Below are 24,979 nucleotides of genomic sequence, written 5' to 3'. Positions count from 1 at the left end.
AGGAAGATACGATAATAAGGTACTTGCAACTTGTCGTTTTAATATCACCCGGATACAAAAATAAATTACACTTAAAAATGTTTGAATCATGCGAAAATTAACCATGATTTGTAACAACAACATAGTGTACTGTAGCCAGTAATTTACCGTTATATTCTTTGTTAAACTATTTTAATACAAATGTTAACCCATCCGCCAAAAACGTGGTTACTATATTATTTACTACAATAAAACAATGGTTAGTTTTCATAAGAAAATGTCTTACAATCATTGACAAAAATTATTCTCCATGTAGACGTGTAAAAAAAAAATAAAATGAGAAAAAGTTTACATAATATAAAAACATGTCACTGTACCAAACTTGAATGCGATGATGGATGTGTTTTAAACACACAAAATTAGATTTCAATTTTGCAAAGTACTACAGCAGAAGTATGTGTCAATATATGAACATGGAAAGAAACGTTGAGTGGACCAAAGGGACTTTTTAACTTTGTCATGCCACTAGGTGCTCAGATGTAATGGGTGGGGGTTGGGGGGTTTAGAGGACAGGGGTGGGAGGGACTGGATTGCATTCTGTTGCAGTGGTGCTGGTATGTTGCCTATTTGCCCCTAAACTCCAGTGATCCCTCCTCTGTATTTATTCAAGCCTGTAGTATTGCATTTAGTTGCCCTGAGCTCAGACAAGGTAAGAATCTGTTTTCAATAACTGCTGTTACAGACTATTACATTTATGTAATCTAGTACTTCTGCTATATAGAGTTTAAGATTGTGTATTGAACATTGTTACATACTGTCTCTATCAACAGATTGTAACACAAAGCCAGCATTTTCTGTCTCTCAATAGAAATGTTAACTAGATTAGATTAGTCAGTATAAGGGCTTATGTTTAAATCACTACAGTGCTCTGTTGTCAGACCATTATCACGTTATAATCACTGTGTGAAAATGACTAATTTGGTTGTACATTATAAAAAATATTCCTGCTGACTAAAACGGACCTATTTTCCTGAGCATTTAAGCACTTTAACCCTTGACTTTGATGATAGGCTTTAGTTTACTATCTCTTCACAATCCAAATGTTGACACTGCACATGCTTTCACTGTGACTCTACAATATAACATCCAGTGACAGAGGTCAATAACCATTGCTATTTCTACATATTTGTTGTATTTTCATGGTAGGTTGTTTAAAATCAGTTTGTTGCTGTTTATATTTAGTATAGTATTGTACATTCTGTAAAAGTGTTACGTGAACTAAACCATGATCTTCCGTCATGTAGTTTGAAATATTTGACATTTTTCATGGGAACAGATGGAGATATAGATATATATATAGGTTGCACATTTAAATATGTGTGAACAAGACTACACATAGATCAGCACATGAAAACAGATAAGACGATTCAAAACCTTTATTTGTAATGCACCTCACTTTTAATGTCAACTTATATATAACTTTCCTTATGCCAGCTCATTTTACACTATCTGATGAGTGATGGTTTGAACTAATATCCCAATTGTTTACATTTCCAAAACTGCTTTGCAGAAACAAAGATATAAATTTATTTAGTCAGTGACACTATGCAGTCAACACCAACTGAATTCATTTCTCTCATTTCTAGGAATCACAGTGGTTACGAGTCAGATTTCTGAAGGACAGTAAAGCATTTTCTGGGTCTGTGGATCCAACCCTCCCAAACAAAACCCTGAGCAGAGTAGCCCTGGTAGATCGACAGTCTAGCATCTGTTTGCGATATGGAGCCAGAGGTACGAAGTCTAGAAACCAGTGAGATAGTCCTGATTTCAGATGATCAAAGTGAGAGCCACTCCTCCAATTCTGACATCGTCCATCTAGAGGCAGATCTCCATGGTAGGATGGAATCAGATGAAGAGGAGGAGACGGATCTCCAGAGCAGCATGCTGAGCATGCTTGGCAGCGATAAGGAGCTGGCCGAGATGGCAGCAGAGTTTGGAGCTTCTCTGGATGTCAGGCCTCACGCAGAACGCGATTTAAAGCCTCCAGAGACTGGGGAGCTTCTGATGTGTGTAGAAGACCCATTTGTCGAGGACTTTGGGCCAGAAGACGATTCTCAGCCAATATTCGCTCATACCCCTCTTGTGTCTGAATCTTTAGATTTTACACTTGCTTCTGTCCCAATATCTGAAATCATCTCACAGGTTTTAGAACAACTCCCATCTCCACAGGTACTTCATCAGACTCCTTTATCTACACAAACAGCCTCAGGGGAGGCTCACATTTTTAAATCAGAGCCTATTAATGCACCTATCATGTCTCAAGACTGCACAACGTCATCTTCAGAGTTGGTTCCTCATGCAGAAATGGAGCCAGTGACATCAGGAACCCCTGCCAGTTCTCCCTTGTTGCTAGTTGGTAGTGCTGCCCTGGTGGCAATAATGGGAGTACTTACATATATGTTGAGAAGAAAGTAGCAAGTGCCATATCAGGACTGTATTTCTCTTTAACAGTTTAACAATGTGACTAAATGCTAATACTTTTTCTTTTTAGTTCTGTTTACTGTTCCCTAATAAAAGTTCAAATAAAAGCAACTATTTGTTATTACTGGGTGTGTTTATAAAGTTAGATTAAAAAAAAATTAAGATAGGCTACTACTGCACAATATACTTGGAGACAACTGAATATTTAAAAGCATTTCTATACAGTATATGCAGTTTGTATGCTGATGTGTTGTGTCGCCTCCAAGACTGCAGGTGGCAGTATGTATCTGTATAGACTGGAAACGACAAACAAGAAGAAAAAGAAATGAATCATATGCGGAAGTATTTGTTATTCTCGTATTTTTTTCGCTAAGGGCCTTACATTTGTCAACATGAGCAAATCAAGGACTGCCAAGAAAGAGAAAATAAGCGTGGCAAGTGAGGTAAATGTAATATTATTTATCTTTTGTAGTCTGAGCAAAGCAACGTCATCAACTATTCAAATAGATCAGGTTGCCATCCCTGCTGAAAAGAAACAATATAAATTTTAGTAATAGTTTCCTTTGATAAAGTGCGTTTGTGTAGTGTGTTTTTTCCAATAAATATTCATATAGGATTTATTTGTTTTTTTTTTCGTTCCCATTTGCCAGATAACTTCCCACCAATAGCACCCAACACATTACAATAGACTCACATAACATTGTATAAGTATTTAAGTATGATATAATTTAGTGATTTCTTAAAGCTTTGCATTGTTGCATATCAGCCCTAAATATTTTTTGAACAGACAGTAGAGACATAGTGGAAAAAGAAGTCATGGAATCATGAAATATATAGAATGCATTGGATTGTGGTATTTTGTCATAAGACATTAGCAATTTGAAATGTAAATGGTGCTGATAATGTGGTTTTATCTTCAGATTGACAGCATTGAGGAGCGCAAATTGCGATGTAAAAACAGCCTGGAGAGGGCTGAGTTCAGACAGAGGAGAGAGAAACTCTCAAATGATGACAGGTAATCATTTGTTAAATACAATAATAAAGACAACTGGTCATTGCAGTGACTAAAAATGACTTGAACGGAAACAGTAATGCAAAACTTTTCATGAACTTACTCACAGGCAGGCAGTGGAAGATGAAATGATAATATTGAATGAAAGAATACAGAAATACGGTGAGTCCCTGTGATTTTCTTTACATTCCCTGTATGCTGATAGTTACTGTCTTGTATGCCGATATTGACTTGTTTTTATCCTTCAGAAAAGGAGTTGCAGGTGCTCAGAGGGGAAAACAGGAAGAACATGATGCTCTCTGTTGCTCTGCTGGCCATCAGCGCTCTTTTCTATTATGCATTTATGTATTAAAAAGACACTTACATTCATGCCATTAAAAGAGTGAAATTTGGGAAGATACCCATAAACACAGCTATTCTTTAGCTGTCATTATCAGATTGTTCGGAGGTTGAGGGGTGCGTTATTGTCATCTTAACCATAAATACAACATCTTCAGCTTGCCCTGCAAAGTGGATTCCCCTCATACTGCTGTCTGCTTTATGTGAAGCAGGAGAACATCATGTGATGCCTGAACTGTCCCATCAGAGAGAGGAACAGAGTGTTGTTAAGAGATTGTGTTTGAAAATACTAACTGTAACTTCTACTATATATTGAAGTCATAAATTAAGTAAGCTCTGTTATAGCTTAATCAGTGTCATTCATGTAAAGTCATTTTTCTGTACACTTGAACCAGTAATGACCCTGCGACTTCTCATTCTGGATCACTGTTTATTGCATTTCAACAGGACTAACATGCACAAAGGTGTGTTGGGGCAAAGGGTGTTATTCCATCCAAAAATAAAATTTATCAACAAAATGTTCAATTGAAATAAAAAACAGCCATCAATAAAATGCAATACTGTACCATCACACTGCTGTTCATCCATCTGATTTACTTTCAGAAAACCTTTCAATACAGTTCCTCGCAATTCAATAAAACACTAGAGAGAACCATAAACTATTGAAGTAAACTGGCTGATGACAGAATTAAATCTGGCTCAATTTCATCTGGATAACTCAGGAATTACATGCTGTTTAATGGTAATACACTTGCAAGATTAACCACTGAAACTATTGGCTCAGAAAATGCCTTCATGTTTCTTCATGATGTACACATATTCTACAAATGGGATTACGAACTAGTCACGTAGTAAAGTAAATTTTTGACATAACTAAAATATAGTCAACCTTTTTATCTCAAAATAAGACTAACAATATTCAAAACAATCTGTCTTTAAAATACTCTGAAATGCATATGTATTTTCATCAAATAGTCACATGTTGCATGTAACTCACAATGAATAGATAAGAAAAAGAATCAGATCAGGGCATTGATAAAAACAGAAACAGTGCATGAGACACTAGTGTAACCTGTGTAAGACTGATATTCATTCTTGTTTACCCACAGAAATTCCATGGACAAAACAGTAAGTAATACTTGACTGAAGATGACACAAATCGGCCCATTGATATTTACCACAGCAAAAAATAAATAAAAATAATAATAATTTTCCACAGAAAACATCACACTTTTCATTTGATTTCCCACGGAAAGCGAGCCAGGAAAAATGAATGCACATCTATTCAGAGAGAGACCTGCAGATCGTTCAACAATGCATCTGCCATTACTCTTCAATGTATTTTTAAATATATTGATCTGAAGTAACTGAGAACATTAAAATACACACATACAGACACATACTTAGTCACATTCACGGTTTGTGCTACAACAACAGACAGAAGGGGAGAGAGAGAGAGGGAATCGGGGCCTTGATTCTGATGAACGGAGAAAGAGAGAGAGCGAGTACACACATCTGTTTCATCAGGGCTGCACGATAATGTGACGACTGCAAAAGATGAAAAGACTGTTTAGGGGGGCATCGCTGTTGTCCAACAAAGCACAACAGAAATCACCAAACAGGCGACTTAGTATTTTTGAAGTACCCTAAATAAGTACACACAAAGTTAATCAAAGTTTGAATTTTGAAAACAAATTTTTTTTGCATTAAAGTTTAATGGATTGCATTATGGGATACATTACTCATGGTTTATACTGCATATTTTTGGCAAACTGCTTGGACAAAAACATGACAATTTGTCAAAATGTTCAGTGTAAACCTCAATTCACATTCAACCACAAATTTCATTGGCTGGCCCAGTCATGTGTAAGGTGGCCATTCGTGCCAGTTCCACCGGACACATCCCGAACAGGTTTTCGGGTGCGTTCTCTGGAAGTTGCGTCGGTCGACCCCATATGTCATCAAGGTTTAATATTTCGGGTTAAATTTCAGAAAAGCAACCGTTACATTTCAAGGTTAGAATGAAACTACAATGATTGTATGTCTTAAAACAAATAAATCTTAATTTTCTAATGTATTTTAACTGAAATGTGAGAACTTCGATGACGTATGCGTTCGAGCAATGCGACTTCCGGAGAACGCACCCAAAATCCTGTTCGGGACGTGTCCGCGGCGGAACTGGCATGAATGGCCACCCTAGTCATGGGTCAATATATCTGTTCTAGCTGTCGTGGAACTTACACCAGCTGTCTACATCATCTACATGAAGTCTTTGATATTGAGGTCAGCAAGAGGATCTTTAGGAGGAGGGGGCCTTCTGGGACTCTGGGCCACTCCTGGAGACATCTGTGGAGGAAAAGCACACATGACGGTTTATATCATTAATGTGAGTCAGTGCAGAGTCTTCATACAAAAGTAAGAAATGAAGGACCACTTATATAAAAATAAATGGGAGATATTGCAATTCCAATATACAGTAGATGCAGAGTGAACTTACTTAAACTAAAAGCTCAATTGTTTACATGTGCAATTTGATCTATTCCATATATATGTCTACATCATTGTGCCTTTTTAATACAGATGTGAATATTTAATACCTGTTGTCCAGGAGCTCCTGCAGCAGAAAACTGTGGCCTCATCATTGGCTGTTGGGCAGCCATCATCGGAGACCCTGGCATCATGGGAGGAGCTCCCGCTCCAGGCTATGAGTTACAGAGAGACAGTAAAACACTAACAAATTGCTGCAGACACACACATACACATTAACACACTCTTACCATGCCAAACAGTGATGGGGATCCCATGACAGGAGAGACCCCAAAAGGGGAAGTCTAAGTGGATGGGAGGGATGGGGGACAAGTTATCACCAAACGACACAGAACAAGACATCGGCACAATATCAACTATACGACAAAGTAGAAGATCTACACATAGTGGAATGGGAATTCAGTTGAACATGCACTATAATAGGAATTTTGTACATGCATTAATGATTAATGGTACAAAGAAAGCATCTCACACCAAACAGAAATGAAACCCTAAAACATATCTGACGCTTTACTATTACTCTGTTGTGATATTCCTTATCTTCTCTTCACTATCCTTACATATATATACTTTAGTTTTATCTATATACTTGAAAACATAGACCCCCCTCCTTTTTAAACTTGAATTTCACAAATTAATGTTAACATAATGAATTTCCATGTAAACACATTTCCTTGCTGTCCATATGACTGAATATGCAGGAAGATTTGTAACAGGAGTGAGGTTACAGTATATGCAACCCGGATCTCCTGATTTTGCCAAGTGGTTGATGTCCTCATTGCAACATTATGTTGACCTAAGGACAACATTTCACTCAACCAATCAGATTTCAAAAGTAAGATTAGTTTGTTTCAACTTTAAGCTTACAACCAGTATTAGCTGCTAGTTTTTCAATTATTAATTTGACATTGATTTTAATCCTTACTCAGTCAATAATATATCAAGATTATATTTTTCCACAATTTAAAAGTTAAGCTGGGCTTTTACAGAAAGTTTCACATATGCTTGTTTTCATTTAAAACTCTATGTAAAATATTTTTTGTATTTAACTACCCAAAATTCTGGTATAGCATTTATTTACACCAGACCTATTGAACTCTTGCCCTGCAGCGTTTGGTATACAACTGTAGTTCTGTTCTTTCAGCCGATAGGATCAAAGAGAGATCCAGGGAAGAGAAGAAAGCTTGTGATCAGCGCCAGCGCCATGCTGCTCAAAGCCATGCGACTCCACCCCATGCAGCAGGTCTACAGAACAACACAACATTTACCATAACACCCCAGCTAGGGTTGAGTACCTGTGCTTGCCAGTTTGCCCCTCCAGCTGCTTCACCCCTAAGACAGCGAAATGAAAGAGAAATTGAAGTGAAAATTTTATTTTATTCTAGACGATACAATAAAAGTTGAAGAATTAAGTCTTACGGTTTCTGGTTTCCAACTGCCAGATCTGCAAGGACATGCGTGTGCACATAACACACATAATTAGTTTCTTAAATATCTAGAGCATGACACAGGTATATGACTATTTACAACTATATAACTATAACTTCTACAATGGATGAGTTGAAAATTGAAGGAAACGTACTGCTGGTTATGTTGGCCATAGCTGAGTCCAGATCTCCTCCCATGGGTTTGACTGGTGAGGCAGCCATTGCCTGAGGAGCCATGGCTGGCATCAGCACATCCCCAAATCCATCAAAACCTTCAAGGGAACAAGAAGAGCACAGTGGGTTAGGTGAGCTGCATATAAGCATGCACATGTTGTGATTTCAAACTGACCGTGTAGTTTGCACAACTAGTTTATACTAAAAATAACATGATTTCTGAAGTAGGCATACTTCCATGAAAAACAGGCTTCACGCCACCTCTTTTGCACTCTATTAATACGCTCTGTTATTGTAAGTCTTATTGCATATTTATTTAATTTCTACATACAGTATGCTGTACGCCTGCTATGTGAAACAGGTGTAAGGGTATTTTACGTCACTGTACTTTTATACCATCAGCTAACATTTATACATATACACATTTATACATACACACATGTTAGTGAACAGCATCCTGTACCACATTAAACACTACCGACAGTGGTAAAACATCTAAAATTTCATTAAGTTTTTTAATCATACAGTTTATCCATTTATATATCATCTGATTCTCATACTGAATTCACTGAAGCCCTGGGATTGTTCTGAAATGAATGCATTGTGGGATAGCAGCAGGTGTCAAAGCATCAGAACTCACCAGTAGCAGAGGAGGGAGCAAGCAATGACCCAAGAGAAAGAAGAGAGTAAAATGAGGAAGAAAACGATAAAGAGAGAAAATTTGAAATATTGGAAAAGAAAATGTGAAAGGGAACAGAGTGTCAGACGAAGATGTACAGAGTTGTAGAGCATGAATGAAGTGAAAGTGCAGATTTATGCAGTGAGGCATTGAGAGGAAACCCCCCAGTCCATTACAGCAAAGAGAAAAGTAAATATAAATGGAAAAACTACATAGATACAATGAAAACGAGAGGTGATGTGCGCAGAACAACAGCGCACATACATCACTAAACAGTGTCTGGAGATATCAACACAAACACACATCCACAGATCTATTCAATGTACATGGTAGATAAAATACAGTCATACAATGGCCCCAAAATTATTTAGATTGCTCTGCTTGTATCTTTTTTTAAGTGTAAAAATATTTTTGGGACCACTGTGTATGTCAAATATCTGTGCAACAAATTCATGTTATGATCTATGATTTAAAATGTGACTTTTATGTTTGAAACACCTTATTCCATCACAATAAAACAAAAAAAGGTCAAAATGATATATGTTATAAACATAAACAAAGCAGTCATGTGGTTGCAGGTGATGTACCTGACATCAGGTCTCCTCCTTGAGATGCTGTAGTTGGGGCGACTGGTTTGGCCTCACCAGCACCTGCAGAGTCTAATGAACCCAGTTCAACCACAGCCCCAGCAAAACATCCATGCAGCATGAGGGTAAAAAAGTTTAGAGTGAGCCAAGCCCTTACATTGAGAGATAGAGAGAGAGGAGAGAGAGAGAGAGAGAGAGAGAGAGAGAGAGAGAGAGAGAGAGAGAGAAAGAGAGTGAGAGAGAGAGAGTTTGCATGATTGCAAAATTATATTCAGATTTCACACAATAATTCACACAAACATACGCTTTTACATTTGTTTGTGTCAGGTAATAGGACTCAATAATCTCATTATCAATCCACACATACTACACAACCTCCATATGATGTCCATTCTTCATCTGAAAGCTTTATTTCACAACACAACCCACAGCAGCAAATCAAACCTCCACTTCACAACATCATACAAGGTGGGGTAGTTACCAACCCCCAAACAGGTCCACATTTGCCCCATTGTTTGGCCAGCTCACAGGGGCAGATAGAGCAGGGGCAGGTGGATGAAACACATCTGTAGCACAGGAACAGGTTTAATTAACCTAATGTATTTTTGTACTTTTTTGTTAACTTGGAACTGTACGATAAACCCTGTGCCATAAATATGTTCTAACTATGAGACCAGTTATACAATCTCACTACATCTACCCTCCCTTTCAATAATTAAAGCCCCTAAATGTTTTCTTTAGGCAGGACGAAGCCCAAAAGAAAGTTTGCATGTTTTCCATGTGCCAGCAGGAACTTAATCTGGGAACTTCGTTTTTTTTACTCCTGCAAACATGCAAGTTAGGTGAATTGGAGATGCCAAATTGCCCCTCCCCCAACATGTGTATGGATAAACTTGTATGGATGAACTTGTGTATGGGTTAACAGGTTCTAAATATAGCCATAGATGCTGGAATGGTGTGAAGAATAAATAAAGATAGAAATGAGAGATATAGAGATACAGGGATGGAGTTAAATCACAGTTCCTTTGGCAACCTCAAGAGAGAAGCATATTTGGCTCACCTTGAGTAGCCAAGGACAGAACCGAGTGAAAGCAACATGCAAGCAAGCAAGGGAAGGAATCGATGGACAGATGCTGTGTGTACCTGCTGAAAACAAGTCTAGAGTGGGATTTGGGTCTGTTTTGGGAACAGATGAATCTGGCATGGGATCAAAAAAACCTACAGACAAGAACACATATACACAAACAAACATATAAGCGTAATAATATAAAGTTCAATGGATGTGCAAACCAAAACAAACAAAATATAAAAAACAGTCTAAGCTAAACCACACCAAACCAATTTGTTAAGCTGTAGGTAGGTTAGCTTATAAAAAGATGATGAATTAAAGTTGCATTCATAAAGTTTGTTTTCAAACAGCACCGCAAAACAAAGGCCTAAAACATACTCTGGTACATGAAAATGCATACAGTAAGCACTTTCTGTATGCAATCTCAATTTCATGTGTTGTTAAACAATAGCTTTAATTTACTGAACAATGCAGATACTATTTAATGGCACAGGAGGCAAGCATCTGTATCTGTGCTGAATATTTGCTTAAGAGTATGTTTGTGGCCTAAGGTTGTTTACCAGCAAACAGGTCTATCGTTGGGGCTGGGGACACAGTGGGGACTGCAGTGCTGGTGGTTTTGGTGGTGATGGCAGCAGATGTGAAACCATTAGGGGGAGACACTGAGCAAAAGAAGGAATTACTACTGTCCTCCACTGGCTGCATGGAGAACAGATCCAACTGAATGGAGGTATCAACAGTAACAGTTGCTGGAGTGAAGGGGTCTATCAGGAGAAACAGGATAAGTGTTTAAAACATCTACCAATCCTTAAGTATTATATACAGTCATTTATTATTTAGATTTGCCGTCAGGGTTGAAACTTTGGAGGAAGAAAAGACTCTCAGAGGTCTTCATTCTCATATTTTAATGTGTTTCTGCATGAGTCGGTTCTTATGGATACACAGAGTTAAACTGACATCTGCCTGTAGCCCCCGGAGAACAGAACTTCAGTATTCAAAGAGCATTGCCCTAGTAATGCCGACAGCGATCTCCATGGCAACACCAATGCCAGTTCAGAGAGAAAACCCAACACGGACCAAAGGGGATTAAAAGAAAAACACACACATCTGCTTTCTAAACACAACAATCACATGTAGTCAGTCCAAGCATACACACGCTGTCACATATACACATTCACACTTCTGTCACCCACCCGTTGCAGCTGTACTGACGGCAGCAGGGGTGGACATGGTCGATGTGGCCCCACCCTCTGCAGCATGAGCTGTTTCAGCCGCAGGGGCCGCAAACACATCTGAAGTTGCGTTCATGAGGGCCAGAGGGAGGACGTAAAGAGACAGAGGAAAGATAGGCAGATAACATTGAAAGAGAAGGACAGACTTCAGTGTCATTCAAAGAGTTTTCATGAAAAGAGGCATCACGCTTTTCTTAAATTCATTATACACTTGCAGAAAAAATAGTAGAATAAAAGCTGTCACCCTTTAAAAAGGTCCTAATATGTATTACTTAGTTACAGATATGTGTACATTGATACCAATACCTAAGGTACAAATATGCACTCTTTAGGTGCAGAGATGTGCTTTTTAAAAGGGTACGGCCCAATGACAGCTCTTGTAACTTTTCATCTAAGAGTGTAGTATAGAAAATATTCTGAAATTTTAGGCTACGTTTACACGACAACTGAAAAAGTGTTTCTTTGCGTTTTTAAAAAATTTCACGTACACCCATTCGGGACTGATACTCAATACGAACGACCTATTTAAGCATCGCATGAATTCACCTCAGTGCGAAGTCTTGATTTGCCACGGCTGTCACTACTGAACTTATACCTACCTGTTGGTTCCTGGTTTTGTTATTGATCTGTTTATCCGGTTTATTGTGATTGTTTGCCGCCTGCCCTGACTATATTGCCTATTTATGACTACGAGCCTTGCCTTCTCTACATTGTTGTGTTTGCTGGTGAATGACCTGGGCTGCGTTTCCCGATAACGTTGTCTCTTAGTGCGCTACGAAGACTCTTAAGTTAAACCTTAACTACATGTATACCTTTTCTAGGCGTGTTTCCTGATCTGTACCTTAGCGGGATTCTTAAGGTATACTTTCTTACGAATGACATTACCAGGTGCTCTCCATGGCGATGGTGCTGAATAGGTTGATATCGATTGCTCGACTATCAATTATTCACGTTATGTAATAGGTTTCGCTGCGTTATGAGATAGCGGTGTTCTTTATTAAAGGAACATTTCAGAAATATTTTAGGTTAAATTTATTAGGAATATCTTGTAAAAATATTTCAAATTGCAAACAACTAAATTCAACCTTATATACCTTATAGTATATTTTATTTTATATTGAACCCGTGCAAAACCCACAACTTCATGTCCAAAAGTATCATGCATAAACTGCTCCAATGCATCCATTATTCCTTCACTTTAAAGGATAATTTATATTAGGGGTTCCCAATAAATGCGTTGCACAGGGGAATAAGGTGGGTCATGCAAGTCACCTGGCTTGGCTGTGCATTACATTTAAAATATATAAAAACAAATTGTTGTCCATTAGTTCATGCGTTTATTGTGCTTGGACCCTGAATGCGCAAACAGCGCGTTTACAATGCGGATAACGCTTAATGGACGCATTTCTGGAGCCGCGCCTGTCTGTTTACCTTAAATATAACATAAAAATATATTATTATATAATATATAAACATATATTATGATTGCTTTAGATTTTAGCTTTGATTAGTTTTAATGTGGAAAATTTGTTGACCTTATACAAGCAGTAATCAAGTGGAGCAGTTTCTTTTGAGTGTTTATAAAGAATATGGCATGCAGCTACCTTAAGTTATGTTAAAAAAACTTTGATGCAAAGTCGACTTAACATCAATAATAATATTTAGGAAAATCAACAATTATGATTTCGTGATGAAATGAGCTCCCGTGGCATGCGATTTTTACTTGATTTGTTTTATTGCAGCTAAAATAGCCGTTAAACTAAAGATGTAACGGATATGAAATGCACAAATGGAATAGTAAGATTCGCTGAATAGCTGCCTGCCATAGTTTCACCAACTCCTCCACCCAAACTCTTTTTTTTTTAATAGTTTCTTAAGCCTGTAATAATAGTTCGAAGCTGATGTTCCTTTGAAAAAAAATCTAACAACCATCAGTGTAATAATGTCTAATTATGTGAATGTTTTATTCTTAAAATACAAAAAAATTGCCTAATTTAACACGGAGTGTACTTCAACTTTCTTTTTTTTTACAGATATTTAGTTATATAGACTGCAATCTACACAAGCTTTTATCACAGTCATGGCCCCTAGCGGAGTAAAGTGGGATAAGGTATAGCTTAGAGTGCTCCAGACCAACCTTCCGAACGAATGACTTACAGAAGGGATACGTAACTAAGAACGTTTCAGGAAACACGTATTAACGATAAGGTACAGCTTAAGGTACAACTTAAGAACGACGTAGAGCTAAGAAGGTTTCGGGGAACGCAGCCCTGATTTGTTTGACTACGAGAGTGTACAATAAAAGCCTGCAAATGGATTTATTTTGTTTTAGACGTTGTTTTCAGAAACATGCACCCATCTTCAAAAGTTTGTATTTACAGGACCCTAAAAAGCCAGACAGCCAAAACGCATAAAATCTTTCTCAGTTTCGGTTAAAACATTGTCGTGTAAACGGACCCTTAAATCCTAAAGTCAACAGAAATTACATTCACAATCCAATTTACTTCTCAGAATCATAAAATTCTGAGAAAGTGTAATGTTCCCTACCATTATCCACAGATGACCAGGAACATGTAAATTGGGTCACTTTTGATTTTATGTTGACTTAAAGGAAAACAAAATTTTTCTATATTTTACTATGTTCTTCCCTCAACTTAGATTAATTAAAACATTCCTATCTTTTTTCAATGCGTGCACTTAATCTTTGTACAACACGTTGTTACTGTGTTAGCATTTAGCCTAGCCCCATTCATTCCTTAGGATCCAAACAGTGATGAACAGACATGGGGACTTGTGACTTGGTGACTTGGACTCGAGTCGACTCGAGTCGCTATTTTTGTGACTTGTGACTTGACTTGACAAAAAATAAAATACTTGAGACTTGACTCGGACTTGGAAGTTAAAGACTCGGGACTTAACTTGACTTGAGACACGATGACTTGAATGACTTGAGTGTTAATCACATCATGTTTTCAGTTTAAATATAAAATATATAAATTATTTTAAAAAATAAAGTCGACCGAGCTGGAGCGCAGGCTGAGAATGGCGTTGTCATGACTGAATCACGACACTATCATCAGTCATGCCCTCTCGTACCTTACGCACACCACGCCCACTTAGATCAGATATCAACATGTCAGCCGGAGGGGTACGGAGGGTCATCGCTTTTGGCTTCAACAAGATTGCAAAAGATGAACAGTGCTTTGCAAGACATGCAACATTAAAATCACAAGCAGCCAGAAGGCAACCTCCAATTTTGGTCGTCATTTAAAGAGCCATTATGCCCAGTAAGTGCTTGTCAATTTGTTAATATCTGGTTAGTTGGTAGTTAGCTAATGTAATAATAGCTAATGTAGCCCTGTGTAACGTAGCATACTGTGTTGGGGACAAATGTGGGCAAAATAATTTTGATTTATTTTTTTAAATACTTATTTTTATTTTTGAATACTTGTTTTTCAAGTTTGCCACCTGAACACACACACAGAGAAAAATGACTTGATTCTAAAATGTTAGGGGCGGTTCACATGTCGCGTCTTTTGCGCGCTCAAGTTCATTATTTCAAATTTAGGTGCACGAACGGAAGGGATGCGACGCGCTCGTTTTTTCTGGGCACATGTGAGAGAGAGAGTGAGAGAGAGAGAGAGAGAGAGAGAGAGAGAGAGAGAGAGAGAGAGAGAGAGAGAGAGAGAGAGAGAGAGAGAGAGAGAGAGAGAGAGAGAGGAGAAATGTAACAAAGTTTAATGTTGTACGTGAACTGTGTTTGATAGAGAGGGAGGTGTTCAGAGAGGGGTCTGTTGGATGTTAAGCTGTTATTTGTTTTATGGACTCAGTGTGGAAAATTTCAAACACGGTTGGCAGAAGTGAAAAATAAATCATTTATGAAGTTACAATTTTGTTTGATTCCAAGATGTATTTTACTGAACATGAGTATTTACAATGCAAATCCAAATTTTTGTAATTTACTGATAGTTACTTACTGTATATCTTGTCACTTTATTAAGATCAGATTCTGCAGGTAAAATTACAATAATAAGGTGACTTGACTTGGACTTGACTTGACCTACTACAGGACTTGTCTTGACTTGACTTGACATAGCCTGTGACTCGACTGACTTGACTTGCCCAAGAAAAAAAATACTTGGGACTTACTTGAGACTTGAAGGTTCAGACTTGAGACTTACTTGAGACTTGCACATGTGTGACTTGGTCCCATCTCTGGTGATGAATTTAGAAGCCACCAAACACTTCCATGTTTTCCCTATTTAAAGTTACATGAGTAGTTACACGAGGAAGTATGGTGGCACAAAATAAATGTGGCGATTTTCAAAGAGGATAAAAAATGAGAACTTAGTTTGCAACACTTCGACCTCGTGCGCAGTAACATAATCACTCCTGACTACTCCCCCTCGCTCAAACTTCCATCAATATAGACCTTTCTCACAACTTCCGTATTTATGACCGGAAATACCCAATCGTCGCGGAAATCTACTTCCTCTGCAGTCAAGGCAATGTAAAAAGCCGTATCAACATTAATTCCCTGTTGATGGTAAAGTTAGACAGAAGTGGATTCAGGCTATCCGGCGAGATTAAGGACCTAACTTCACCATAAGAAAGGGGAGCACTTATGTATGCAGCAGACAGTTCACTAAAGATGACTACATTTTAGGGCTCACTGGTCGCCGCTTGCAACCAAATGCTGTCTCTACCCATTTTTCTTGGAACGAGTTTACCCCGACACACAAACATACGATCACAGACATTACCAGACAAAAACTGATAATAATAGCATCCGGCTAACGTTATTGTTGCTACACACAAGACGTTCGCTTGGACAACCATAGGCAGTAATTGAAGGTAATTGGTACCATAATGCTTCATTCAAAGCAGACTATAATGTTTTAGTAAGGTAGTCTATATCATCTACTATACATACATTATGTGTAAGTGGATACGCTAATAATGTGTCGTTTTAGTTAACAGGTCAGTAACAGTTAGACTCGCTCTCTACTTACTTAGAAATTTATGGACAAATTCTTCATGGAAAAAGTTTTCCTCTATTAGTTGTGTCACATCAGCAAATGTAATATTTGGCTAATCCATTAACGAAGTTGTGTAGACTCTTTGATCCATTTTAAACTTGCCCGGGTTTATGTTTTTCTAGTGTGTTGACGCTTGACAGGAACTCCGCTTTCACGACGATTACGTATTTCCGGTTACTGTGAGAAAGGTCTATTTCTGCACCCGAGGTCGATTTAACGAAGGAACTATTACAGTGGGTGCGTGATTTTTGAAAAACACTTTGGATTAGGGAGTCGGGCCGACTACCAAAACAAACTTGTAGCCAATCAGCAGTTAGCGGCGTGTTTACTACCTGACATCGTTGCCTGGGTTGCGTATGCGTGGGGCAGGTCTATCAAAAGAAGGTCCGGATTCTATTGGGGTGGGCATGTTTCTTTAGGTGATTTCAAATGTCAACATTGGCATTCAGAGATCATGCACCCTGCCTTTAAGTGCATGCATTGAAAAAAGAGAGGTATGTATCAATTTGTTTAAGTTGAGGGAAGAACTTTGCAAAATATTGAAAAATGGTGGTGTTTCCTTTAAAAGAATAGTTAGCATGCAATGCATTTTGAAATTATAAATGAAATGTTGATTAATCTTACTGTGCAGATTGCAAACAAATAAGAATAATCAAATTCTTGTAATTCGTAGATGTTAGATCTTGTGGAGCACTGATGTGCTCAAGTAGTGGAGTAGTGCAGATATAAAGCAGGAGGATACATTAAAAGCTCTAGATATACTGCAGCAGGACAAAACAAAAAAGGCAGCAATAGTGACCACAGATGTTTGATAAACACAAACACACACCATGAATGAAAAAGCACAAACTATGATTTTGTAAACTATCGTTGTCTGCTAGAATGTTCCTCTGATTCAGAATGTAGCACAGCCATTTCCTCTGAAAAAATCTTCTTATGGAAGAAATGGAAAAACCTCACTACTGACCTCCGAGGAGATCCGCTGCGCCGGAGGTACCGCCGGCAGCGGAAGAAGGAGCCGCCAAAGAAACGGCTGCCTCTGTGGCTGTGGTGGCGGGCGTGGCTGAGGAGTTGGAGTCTACGGCAGGGTTTGGGTCAGGAAGGAGAGTCTCTGTAGTAAGGGAACCTATTTCTGCATAGCCACGCCCCCAGAGAAACAATATAAACCGCAACAACGCAAATAAACAGATAACCAGGGAAGGGAGAGAGAACCGAAGAATAGAAGAGAGAAAGAAAGAGAAATTCTACTGAGCCAAGAGGTTTTAGGAGACTATGTCTGTTAAAACAAGGCACAAATGTGCTATTTACTGTGATTTTGGTCTCCAAGATGAATTTTAACAATTGTTTAAAATGTTTAAGAAGGTGGATGAGACATTTAACACATCAAAACTCAATATGATAAATCCCTGACACTTACCTGACCCTAGCAGATCTGTTGTGAAATCACAGAAAAATGGAAAAAGGGAAAGGGATATTAGTACTGGTAATCAATAAAGCAGGTCAAGCATTTATATGGGATTTGCCTCCATGCATGTACGTTTCTGTGCAAATGTTATGCTGTTACCTCCCCAAGATGTGGGAGCAGCTGATGCGCCTCCCGCAGAAGGTCCAGAGGAAGATAAAGGGTCCAGATCAAGCAAGGAACTGCATAATAAGATAAATAAAGAGAGACACTTTTTGTGATTTTGACTATATACACAGGAAATAATAATAAAGGAGAGTAAGACAGGTCACTAACTCAGTTGCTGTCTCGGCAGCAGCGGGTGTGGCCTCAATGGGTGGCGGCTCTAGAGTAGGAAGTGCTGAAGCAGATTTGGCAGGGGTGGAGGTCGGAGAAACATTATTGGTGGGTGATCCCTAAAACAAAACAGAACGATGAGATGAACATGTATATTTTATACAAAGAAAAAACGACGAGTAAAATGTGTGTGTCCTCTTACTTTTGTAGGTGACCTAGAGGATGCGGGATACAACAATAAGTCCAAATTAAACAGGTTATCCTACATGCAAACAACATGATTGATAAAATTGTTTTAAAAAGCTAACTCACCCTTCCCTGGATATCCAACAGACCAATGAAGGGAGAAGAAAAATAATGAATATATATCAGTTTGTTTCAAAAGCACAACGGCTTTACAAGGACATTTGACATTTAGGCTGATTTAGAGACAGAGATAGGTTTCGTACCCTTTCTTCCCCTCCAGACTGTTCATATGTGTCTCGAGAGACTCCAGAATACTGCTGGGAGCCTGGACAATAAAACACGCACATATGATAATCAGCACAACGTCATTAGAGCACATTTTATGTATCATAATATCTCAGAGGTGCAGAGCCAACAACAAAACACACCACAAACCGTCCCTCAAACCCGTCCTCACACCACAGCAAACTCTGCATTCTGTGCATTGCTTTCTGCATCCTCTTGGATAGTTTTTGTCTCTTGAGGATTTAAAAAACGACAAGTTCCTTAATCCAGGAAATATGAAGTGATATTGAAATGACCATGTTCTGGGATTAGCTTGCTGTGTCAATATAAACAAAGTAAATAGCAAAGGATGGACAGCCTCATCTTAGTCCTCCAGCCCCAGGACAGATGATAAAATCTGATCAAATTTAGAGACTAGCAAACTCGGAAAGGAAACAGGGGAAGCAATGCACTGCGATGCAAACTGTCAGTCGCCATGGTTACCGGCTCATCGTTTCGGCAGTCTTTAAAGTGACAGTCTTCAATTTCTGAATCTGTCAGGTCGATCACCACGCCTGGGTGTAGACACTGTGAATCCCCACATTGAGGAGGAATTTCAATAATGATGCTCAGTTAATATTCTGAAGAGACTAGCTGTAATGTAATATTTCTGCTCTTCACCTTACTAATATGTTTCTGCAATCATTTACATAACGAAGTCAACACAACAACTTCAAGATACATAGTATTGGTAAAATCACAAATCTTTTTGCTCACTTACATAAGAAATGTCAGGAATATCATTCTTGTCCACGCCTACTTGCTGCAGCAGACACACAACAAAAACAAACAATTAAGACTGAATATAAATATATATATAAACCTACATTATGCCCACATGTAACAAACAAGCTAAATATTTGATATTATCAACTACGCAAATAAACTGTAACTTTGTACCTCAGCGATTTTCATGAATTCTGCAATTTTGGTCACTCGGGTCAGAAACTTCTTGTAAATCTCCAGGGAATCCTTGCATTCAGACTTCTTCATTTTGAAATATTTCTCTGCATAACCAAAACCGCATCACAATTAGTCTACTTGTAAGAAAAAAATTCTGATTTACATAAATATGTATTGAAATTCAGTAAATGAGCCAATCTAATGTTGCTATGATGTCACATGCCTAATAAATTGATGATCCCATCATTATAAGAGGCGAAGAGCTTTATCAGGTCCTTAAAGAGAAGCAAGAAGCCTGCGTTTATGATCCCATTGTTCAGATCTTTAGGATGAACCTGGCATGATGAAATTGAACATGGTGAGAAGGACAGAAAATAAGCATTCATAATTCCAAAAAGTGAATCACGAAACTTTACGCACATCAAACTCCAGCAGTGTGTCTACTTGAGTCTGTAGAGCAGGCATTGCCTTCAGAAGCTTTTCAGGAACCATAGTCCTCATCACACCCTCAGCTCTGAACACATAGATAGAGAACAGTTAAAGGGGAATGGGGGAAATGTGTAATTCCTAAATAACTATTTGGTCATTTTGTGTCCTTTTGCTTCTCCTAAGGAATTTTATGTGAAACATCTTGGATAAAGTGATACTTAAAGGAAACATGACTGAATAAATCTTGTGAGCTATAGAAGAGCAATAACATTTTCACTAAGTAACCTTGGCCTCATCCCTCATAAAATTTATAATGTGAGCAAATCGTTTCGGGACGTTGCCAAAATAAAACTTCCATCAGCCCTGTATTCCCGGAACCGATTGAACCGATTGACATACCCCTTCTTAACTCGGGTGAAGTCGAAGGCCATTGCACGGTAAGCATACGCCTTCTCATTCAGGTACCGTGCGTATCGTCTGATGAATGTTGACATGTCATAACCTTAGAAACAGAAAAGAAATAAAGAACAAATTCCAATCAATTTCTTTTTTTCTTTAAAGAATACAAACATTACAGTCAAATCCATTACACAAGGACACAGAAGTATCTCAAACTCACATGTGGTTGTGCACACACATTTAGAAATCTACACGAACTCACCATGGGTGCCTGTTTTGTCAATAAAGTTGCTGAGGTTGAACAAAGAAGTCCTTGAAGCCAAATACTGAATAAATCTCTGTAAAGATATAAACATGGCAAATCTTGAAACATGTATTAGTTGTACATGTTCCATTATGAAACTGTCTGTACCTAAATCACATGCAAGCATGCAAGGGCAGTTTTTATATCATGGCAAATGCAACTAAATCTTACTTTCCAACTAAAACACCTGTAAGTGTCTGCGTACATCTAACAGCAAATTCATAAACAACTGAAAGCAATAAAGTATTGAAAGTAAATTAATATGATGGCTCACCTCATTGCCGTAGATGCAGATGTGGTGAGTTGTTATGAGGGCTTTGAACACAACCACCCAGCTGGCGTTGGTGGCTCTCTCAAACAGCGTGTCAGCCATCTGAGGGATGTTGACGTTAGTCTCATTGGTGGCTGCGATCAGATCTGCACCGACAGAAAAACACATTTACCAGAATGTCACAAGCAGATTTGTCAGGATCAGTATGTATGATATGCATACCTCAACCAAAGAATGGGGCACACTGAAAAAAATGATTCATTAAATTTACTAAAATTTTTAAGGTAAGTGGTTGTAATCAATTTATTTAAGCTACATTTAAACAAAAGTTTTTTTGTTTTGTTTTGTTTTTATATTTTTTTTTGTTTAAATGTATCTTAAATAAATTGATTGCGACCACTTACCTTCAAAAAAATTTGTAAATTGAATGAATATTTTTTTTCAGTGCACAAGGGAGACAAAATAGAAATGAGATCAATTTTGAGATCAAATGTGATATAAATGGTTAAATAAAATTCACACTTTTGGGTTTTTTATAAATGCTATATTAGAAAAAGTATAAATAAATGACAATATTTTACCAAAGGATAAAAATCAGATTGCGGAGTTCAAAGCAAAAATAGTACAGAGATACAGTGTGTATTGTTAAAAATGGTAAGCAATATGTTGCTATGTTACAACACTAAATTGTAAAGTATATCACACAACAGCCTGTTTTTGAGTATACTTATACAGGCAATGAATATGTAAGCAGGTGCAACACATTGGGATTAGGAAAAGGCTAAGCACATCATGCATCAATACACTAGATTACAGACATATGTATTACAAGCACACACACGCACACACACACACACGCACGCACGCACGCACACACACACACACACACACACACACACACACATGTTGGTGTATGTGGTTTACGGGGACATCTCCATAGACGCAATGCATTTTATATTGTCCAAACTGTTATATTCTATTCCCCTAACCTGCCCCAATCCCTAACCCCAATGTCACAAAAACCTGTTGCCAGTCTTTAATCTATGAAAAACTACCATTTAGTATGTTTTTTTAGCTTTTCCGTTTTTGGGGACACTCTCTATGTCCCTGTAAACCACCTTTATAGCATAATAAACATGTCATTATACACTATTCATGTCCTCGTAAACCACATAGACCAACCCACACACACACACTGTCATCTGGTTGGCCATATCACTGTAAACATGTGACTACACTCTTTGCCAATTTAATGCATAGCTGTCGTGTCTCTGTCCTATACAAATAATAAATAAATAATACTTAACACAGAGAAAATTATCCAAGAATTGATTCTTATAAAATGTAAAATAAACATTAAAACCTCTCAAGCATTACTTTCCGAAATATTCACAATAACCCAAATCTAGATTGTGCCTATATTTTCTATATTCTGCAAAAAAAATGGCAAGCAAAATCATAGCAAATGTCCATTTAAGAATGAAGACCCCCCCATTTTCACTCATTCACCACGTCATCATGATTTTACTCCCCCTCCCCAATAATCTACAACAGTTTCCATGACAACCTCAGTGCCAACCCCTCACTCCTTCAAATTGAACCAACAAATGACTATAGTAAAAAGGCAATCAAACTGTTCTGTCAAAAAAACACAGGCTCCTTCAAACTCCAGTGAGGTTGTTTCTTTACAATAAACAAATATGCAGGCTAAACTTGGCTTTAAAGCTTTTGATTATAGAAGAACCTACTGATATCAGGAAAATACCACTCTAGCACAAAGCACATCATCATAGCACATCCGCCTCTGTGTGTGACTCACTGAAGGTGAAGGCTTATGTTAAGACACACAAGTCTTACGATTCCTTCAGTGTTTGCATACCAGCGTCCTCACCTTTGGCTTTGTAAATAATACATGCATGCTTTGGCTGATCGATTTATAATTCAGAAGGCCTTCTCCTGCAGGACAAACCGCTCAACAGTCAAAGCATGAGAAGATGCCTTTTAACCTTCCCTAACTTTCTGCTTTATATGTCTTCTGTATTTTAACTGCATTGCTTTTCTAGATTCACACTACACCTCTCACATGAAGGCACTTCAACTGTTCTGTGCATTTGCTCTTAACAATCGACTACATACACTGCTAATGACATTACACCCTTATATTAAATGCATCCTAAAATACATTTTGAAATACACAATTACTTTTGTGCCAAACTACTGTGCCAATTATCACATGGGGTACAATTTATGCACAGTACATATCACTTTGCTTATTTTAGAGTAAAACATCCACACTACCCCGCTAAAAAATTTGAATGGTTTCCATTAGCCTTCAAATACCATTATAAAGCATTATCCATTTACAATTACAGAATTCCTTTATGTAGTGTGCTATGGGTTTCATTCCAGTAAGATTTAATTGTGTTCTATTGGTTCCCATCCAGCATACAACATCCCACCATGTAAAACTCAAAACATTATCAGTAGAGACTCAAAATAAACACCATAAAAACGAATGCAACTCCTATTACGATAAATCCAATACAATTTCTGTGATGGTTACTATGGTGTGCACAGCTCTAGAAGAGTGGTACTGTACTGGTAGTGAGGAAATGTGGATGCGTCCAAAATGTCTTCACTTACAATCCAAGTGCTTCTTCTTGGGCGCCATCACCTCGTGCGTGGTGGCTTTACAAACGGCACGAGCCACATCGGAGCCGGTGAGCTGGTACTGCGCCGCGGCGATGCGATCCGTCAGAGTCTGTCCCGACATTTTCTACCACTGGCGTCTATACAACCACCTCAAGAATCGACTTCACCGGGGAAAAGGGAAGGACAGCCGAAATGCATAAGCAATTCGCCGACAAAAAAAGCTAAGGGTAATAGATGTATCCCCTAGGTATCCAACCAGAACGAAACAATGTAGCCAATTCGATAACAAAACAATAGTTTTACTTTCTCTATGTTTTTTTTTTATAATTGTGGCGGATGTATGCGTCTATTCATCGGTCAGTTTCAGCACCATGGAAAGCGACACTATTACGTAACGCCCTACGCCGCGTATTATAGGCTAGCGCGTGTTTTTCAGCTCTCTTGGGAAATTAATACAGAGAACTGTTAATCTTTGATTCAGATGTCTTTTAAACCGATGTGTTTATGTGTTTTATGAGGGTTTGCTAATAAAATTAACGAATTGGTGCAAAAAGAAACGAGCGGATGAGTCACGACTTAGGCTATAAAAAAGACAACGCAAGGTTTCCGTCGATTAATCTCCTTTTATAAACCTGTTCGGTATCCCGAAGTCTCGGTCAGATCCCGCGTCCTTCTCAGGTCAAATATCGACGCAGATATATTTTAAAAGGGTGGGATTTAAAACACAGCCGTATTTCAGAGTTAAAATGTTTTCAGATGTATTGCGCAGGACTGGATTATTTTTTTGTTTTTTACTGAACGCACAGTTTAAGATCCTGGCTTGTAGATAGTCTGTGGAGCGAGTCAGCTGACGCATAACGGGCGCTTAAAGGGAAGCCGCGTCACGCTGTCAACCACCTTTAAGGGGTCTATGCGCGTTCACGGTTCATCTGTCTGCATTCTGCTCACCACCGACACCCCTCTGTCATATTCCATTGTAATGAGTAGATGTGTATTTGCTTAGTAAATAATTGTTGTGGTTTTTACGGTTAGGCACGTTTATGTTGGGCAAGTGCTGTGGATAGGCAGCATGTATGTTATTTAAAAATTGCTTTCAGCCGCTGATCCTTGCAGCAATACACAGAAAAAAAACTTGTGTATGTCGGACTACTGTAATATTGAATGCGTAAACACACTGTTCGGCCATTAAGTGGAGACACAGGCATTTT

The 24,979-nt window shown here is 38.2% G+C and overlaps 3 protein-coding genes across 4 annotated transcripts; 2 read left to right on the top strand and 1 right to left on the bottom strand.

The window, feature by feature from the left end:
- The first annotated feature begins 587 nt into the window (after positions 1-587).
- Positions 588-2,600, top strand: LOC135745949 (uncharacterized). Of its 2 annotated transcripts, none has more exons than XM_065264430.2 (2): positions 588-688; positions 1,626-2,600. In XM_065264430.2, the coding sequence occupies exon 2, from the start codon at positions 1,759-1,761 to the stop codon at positions 2,452-2,454; it is 696 nt and encodes a 231-aa protein (XP_065120502.2). In that variant the 5' UTR covers positions 588-688; positions 1,626-1,758; the 3' UTR covers positions 2,455-2,600. The 2 variants fall into 2 exon arrangements, with proteins under 2 accessions (XP_065120502.2, XP_065120503.2); XM_065264431.2 differs by lacking the exon at positions 588-688 and adding an exon at positions 710-1,181.
- A 144-nt stretch (positions 2,601-2,744) lies between these two features.
- On the top strand, positions 2,745-4,382 carry ccdc167 (coiled-coil domain containing 167). The gene is made up of 4 exons (XM_065265750.2): positions 2,745-2,903; positions 3,381-3,475; positions 3,582-3,634; positions 3,721-4,382. The coding sequence occupies exons 1-4, from the start codon at positions 2,853-2,855 to the stop codon at positions 3,822-3,824; spliced, it is 303 nt and encodes a 100-aa protein (XP_065121822.1). The 5' UTR covers positions 2,745-2,852; the 3' UTR covers positions 3,825-4,382.
- snap91b (synaptosome associated protein 91b) lies at positions 4,228-24,660 on the bottom strand. The gene is made up of 22 exons (XM_073812368.1): positions 23,763-24,660; positions 21,123-21,265; positions 20,807-20,882; positions 20,545-20,647; positions 20,137-20,230; positions 19,940-20,051; positions 19,714-19,820; positions 19,535-19,576; positions 18,753-18,814; positions 18,616-18,621; positions 18,506-18,518; positions 18,304-18,422; positions 18,130-18,209; positions 17,983-17,997; positions 11,488-11,586; positions 9,226-9,297; positions 7,941-8,057; positions 7,778-7,802; positions 7,654-7,690; positions 6,409-6,513; positions 6,053-6,157; positions 4,228-5,359 (listed from the first exon to the last, which is right to left on the bottom strand). The coding sequence occupies exons 1-21, from the start codon at positions 23,890-23,892 to the stop codon at positions 6,071-6,073; spliced, it is 1,644 nt and encodes a 547-aa protein (XP_073668469.1). The 5' UTR covers positions 23,893-24,660; the 3' UTR covers positions 4,228-5,359; positions 6,053-6,070.
- Between the last annotated feature and the right edge of the window lie 319 nt (positions 24,661-24,979).

Source organism: Paramisgurnus dabryanus, chromosome 1 (assembly GCF_030506205.2).
Source record: "Paramisgurnus dabryanus chromosome 1, PD_genome_1.1, whole genome shotgun sequence".
Classification (NCBI taxonomy): domain Eukaryota; kingdom Metazoa; phylum Chordata; class Actinopteri; order Cypriniformes; family Cobitidae; genus Paramisgurnus; species Paramisgurnus dabryanus.
Note: the sequence above shows the minus strand (reverse complement) of the source record. Positions and strands in the feature narration are given on the sequence as shown.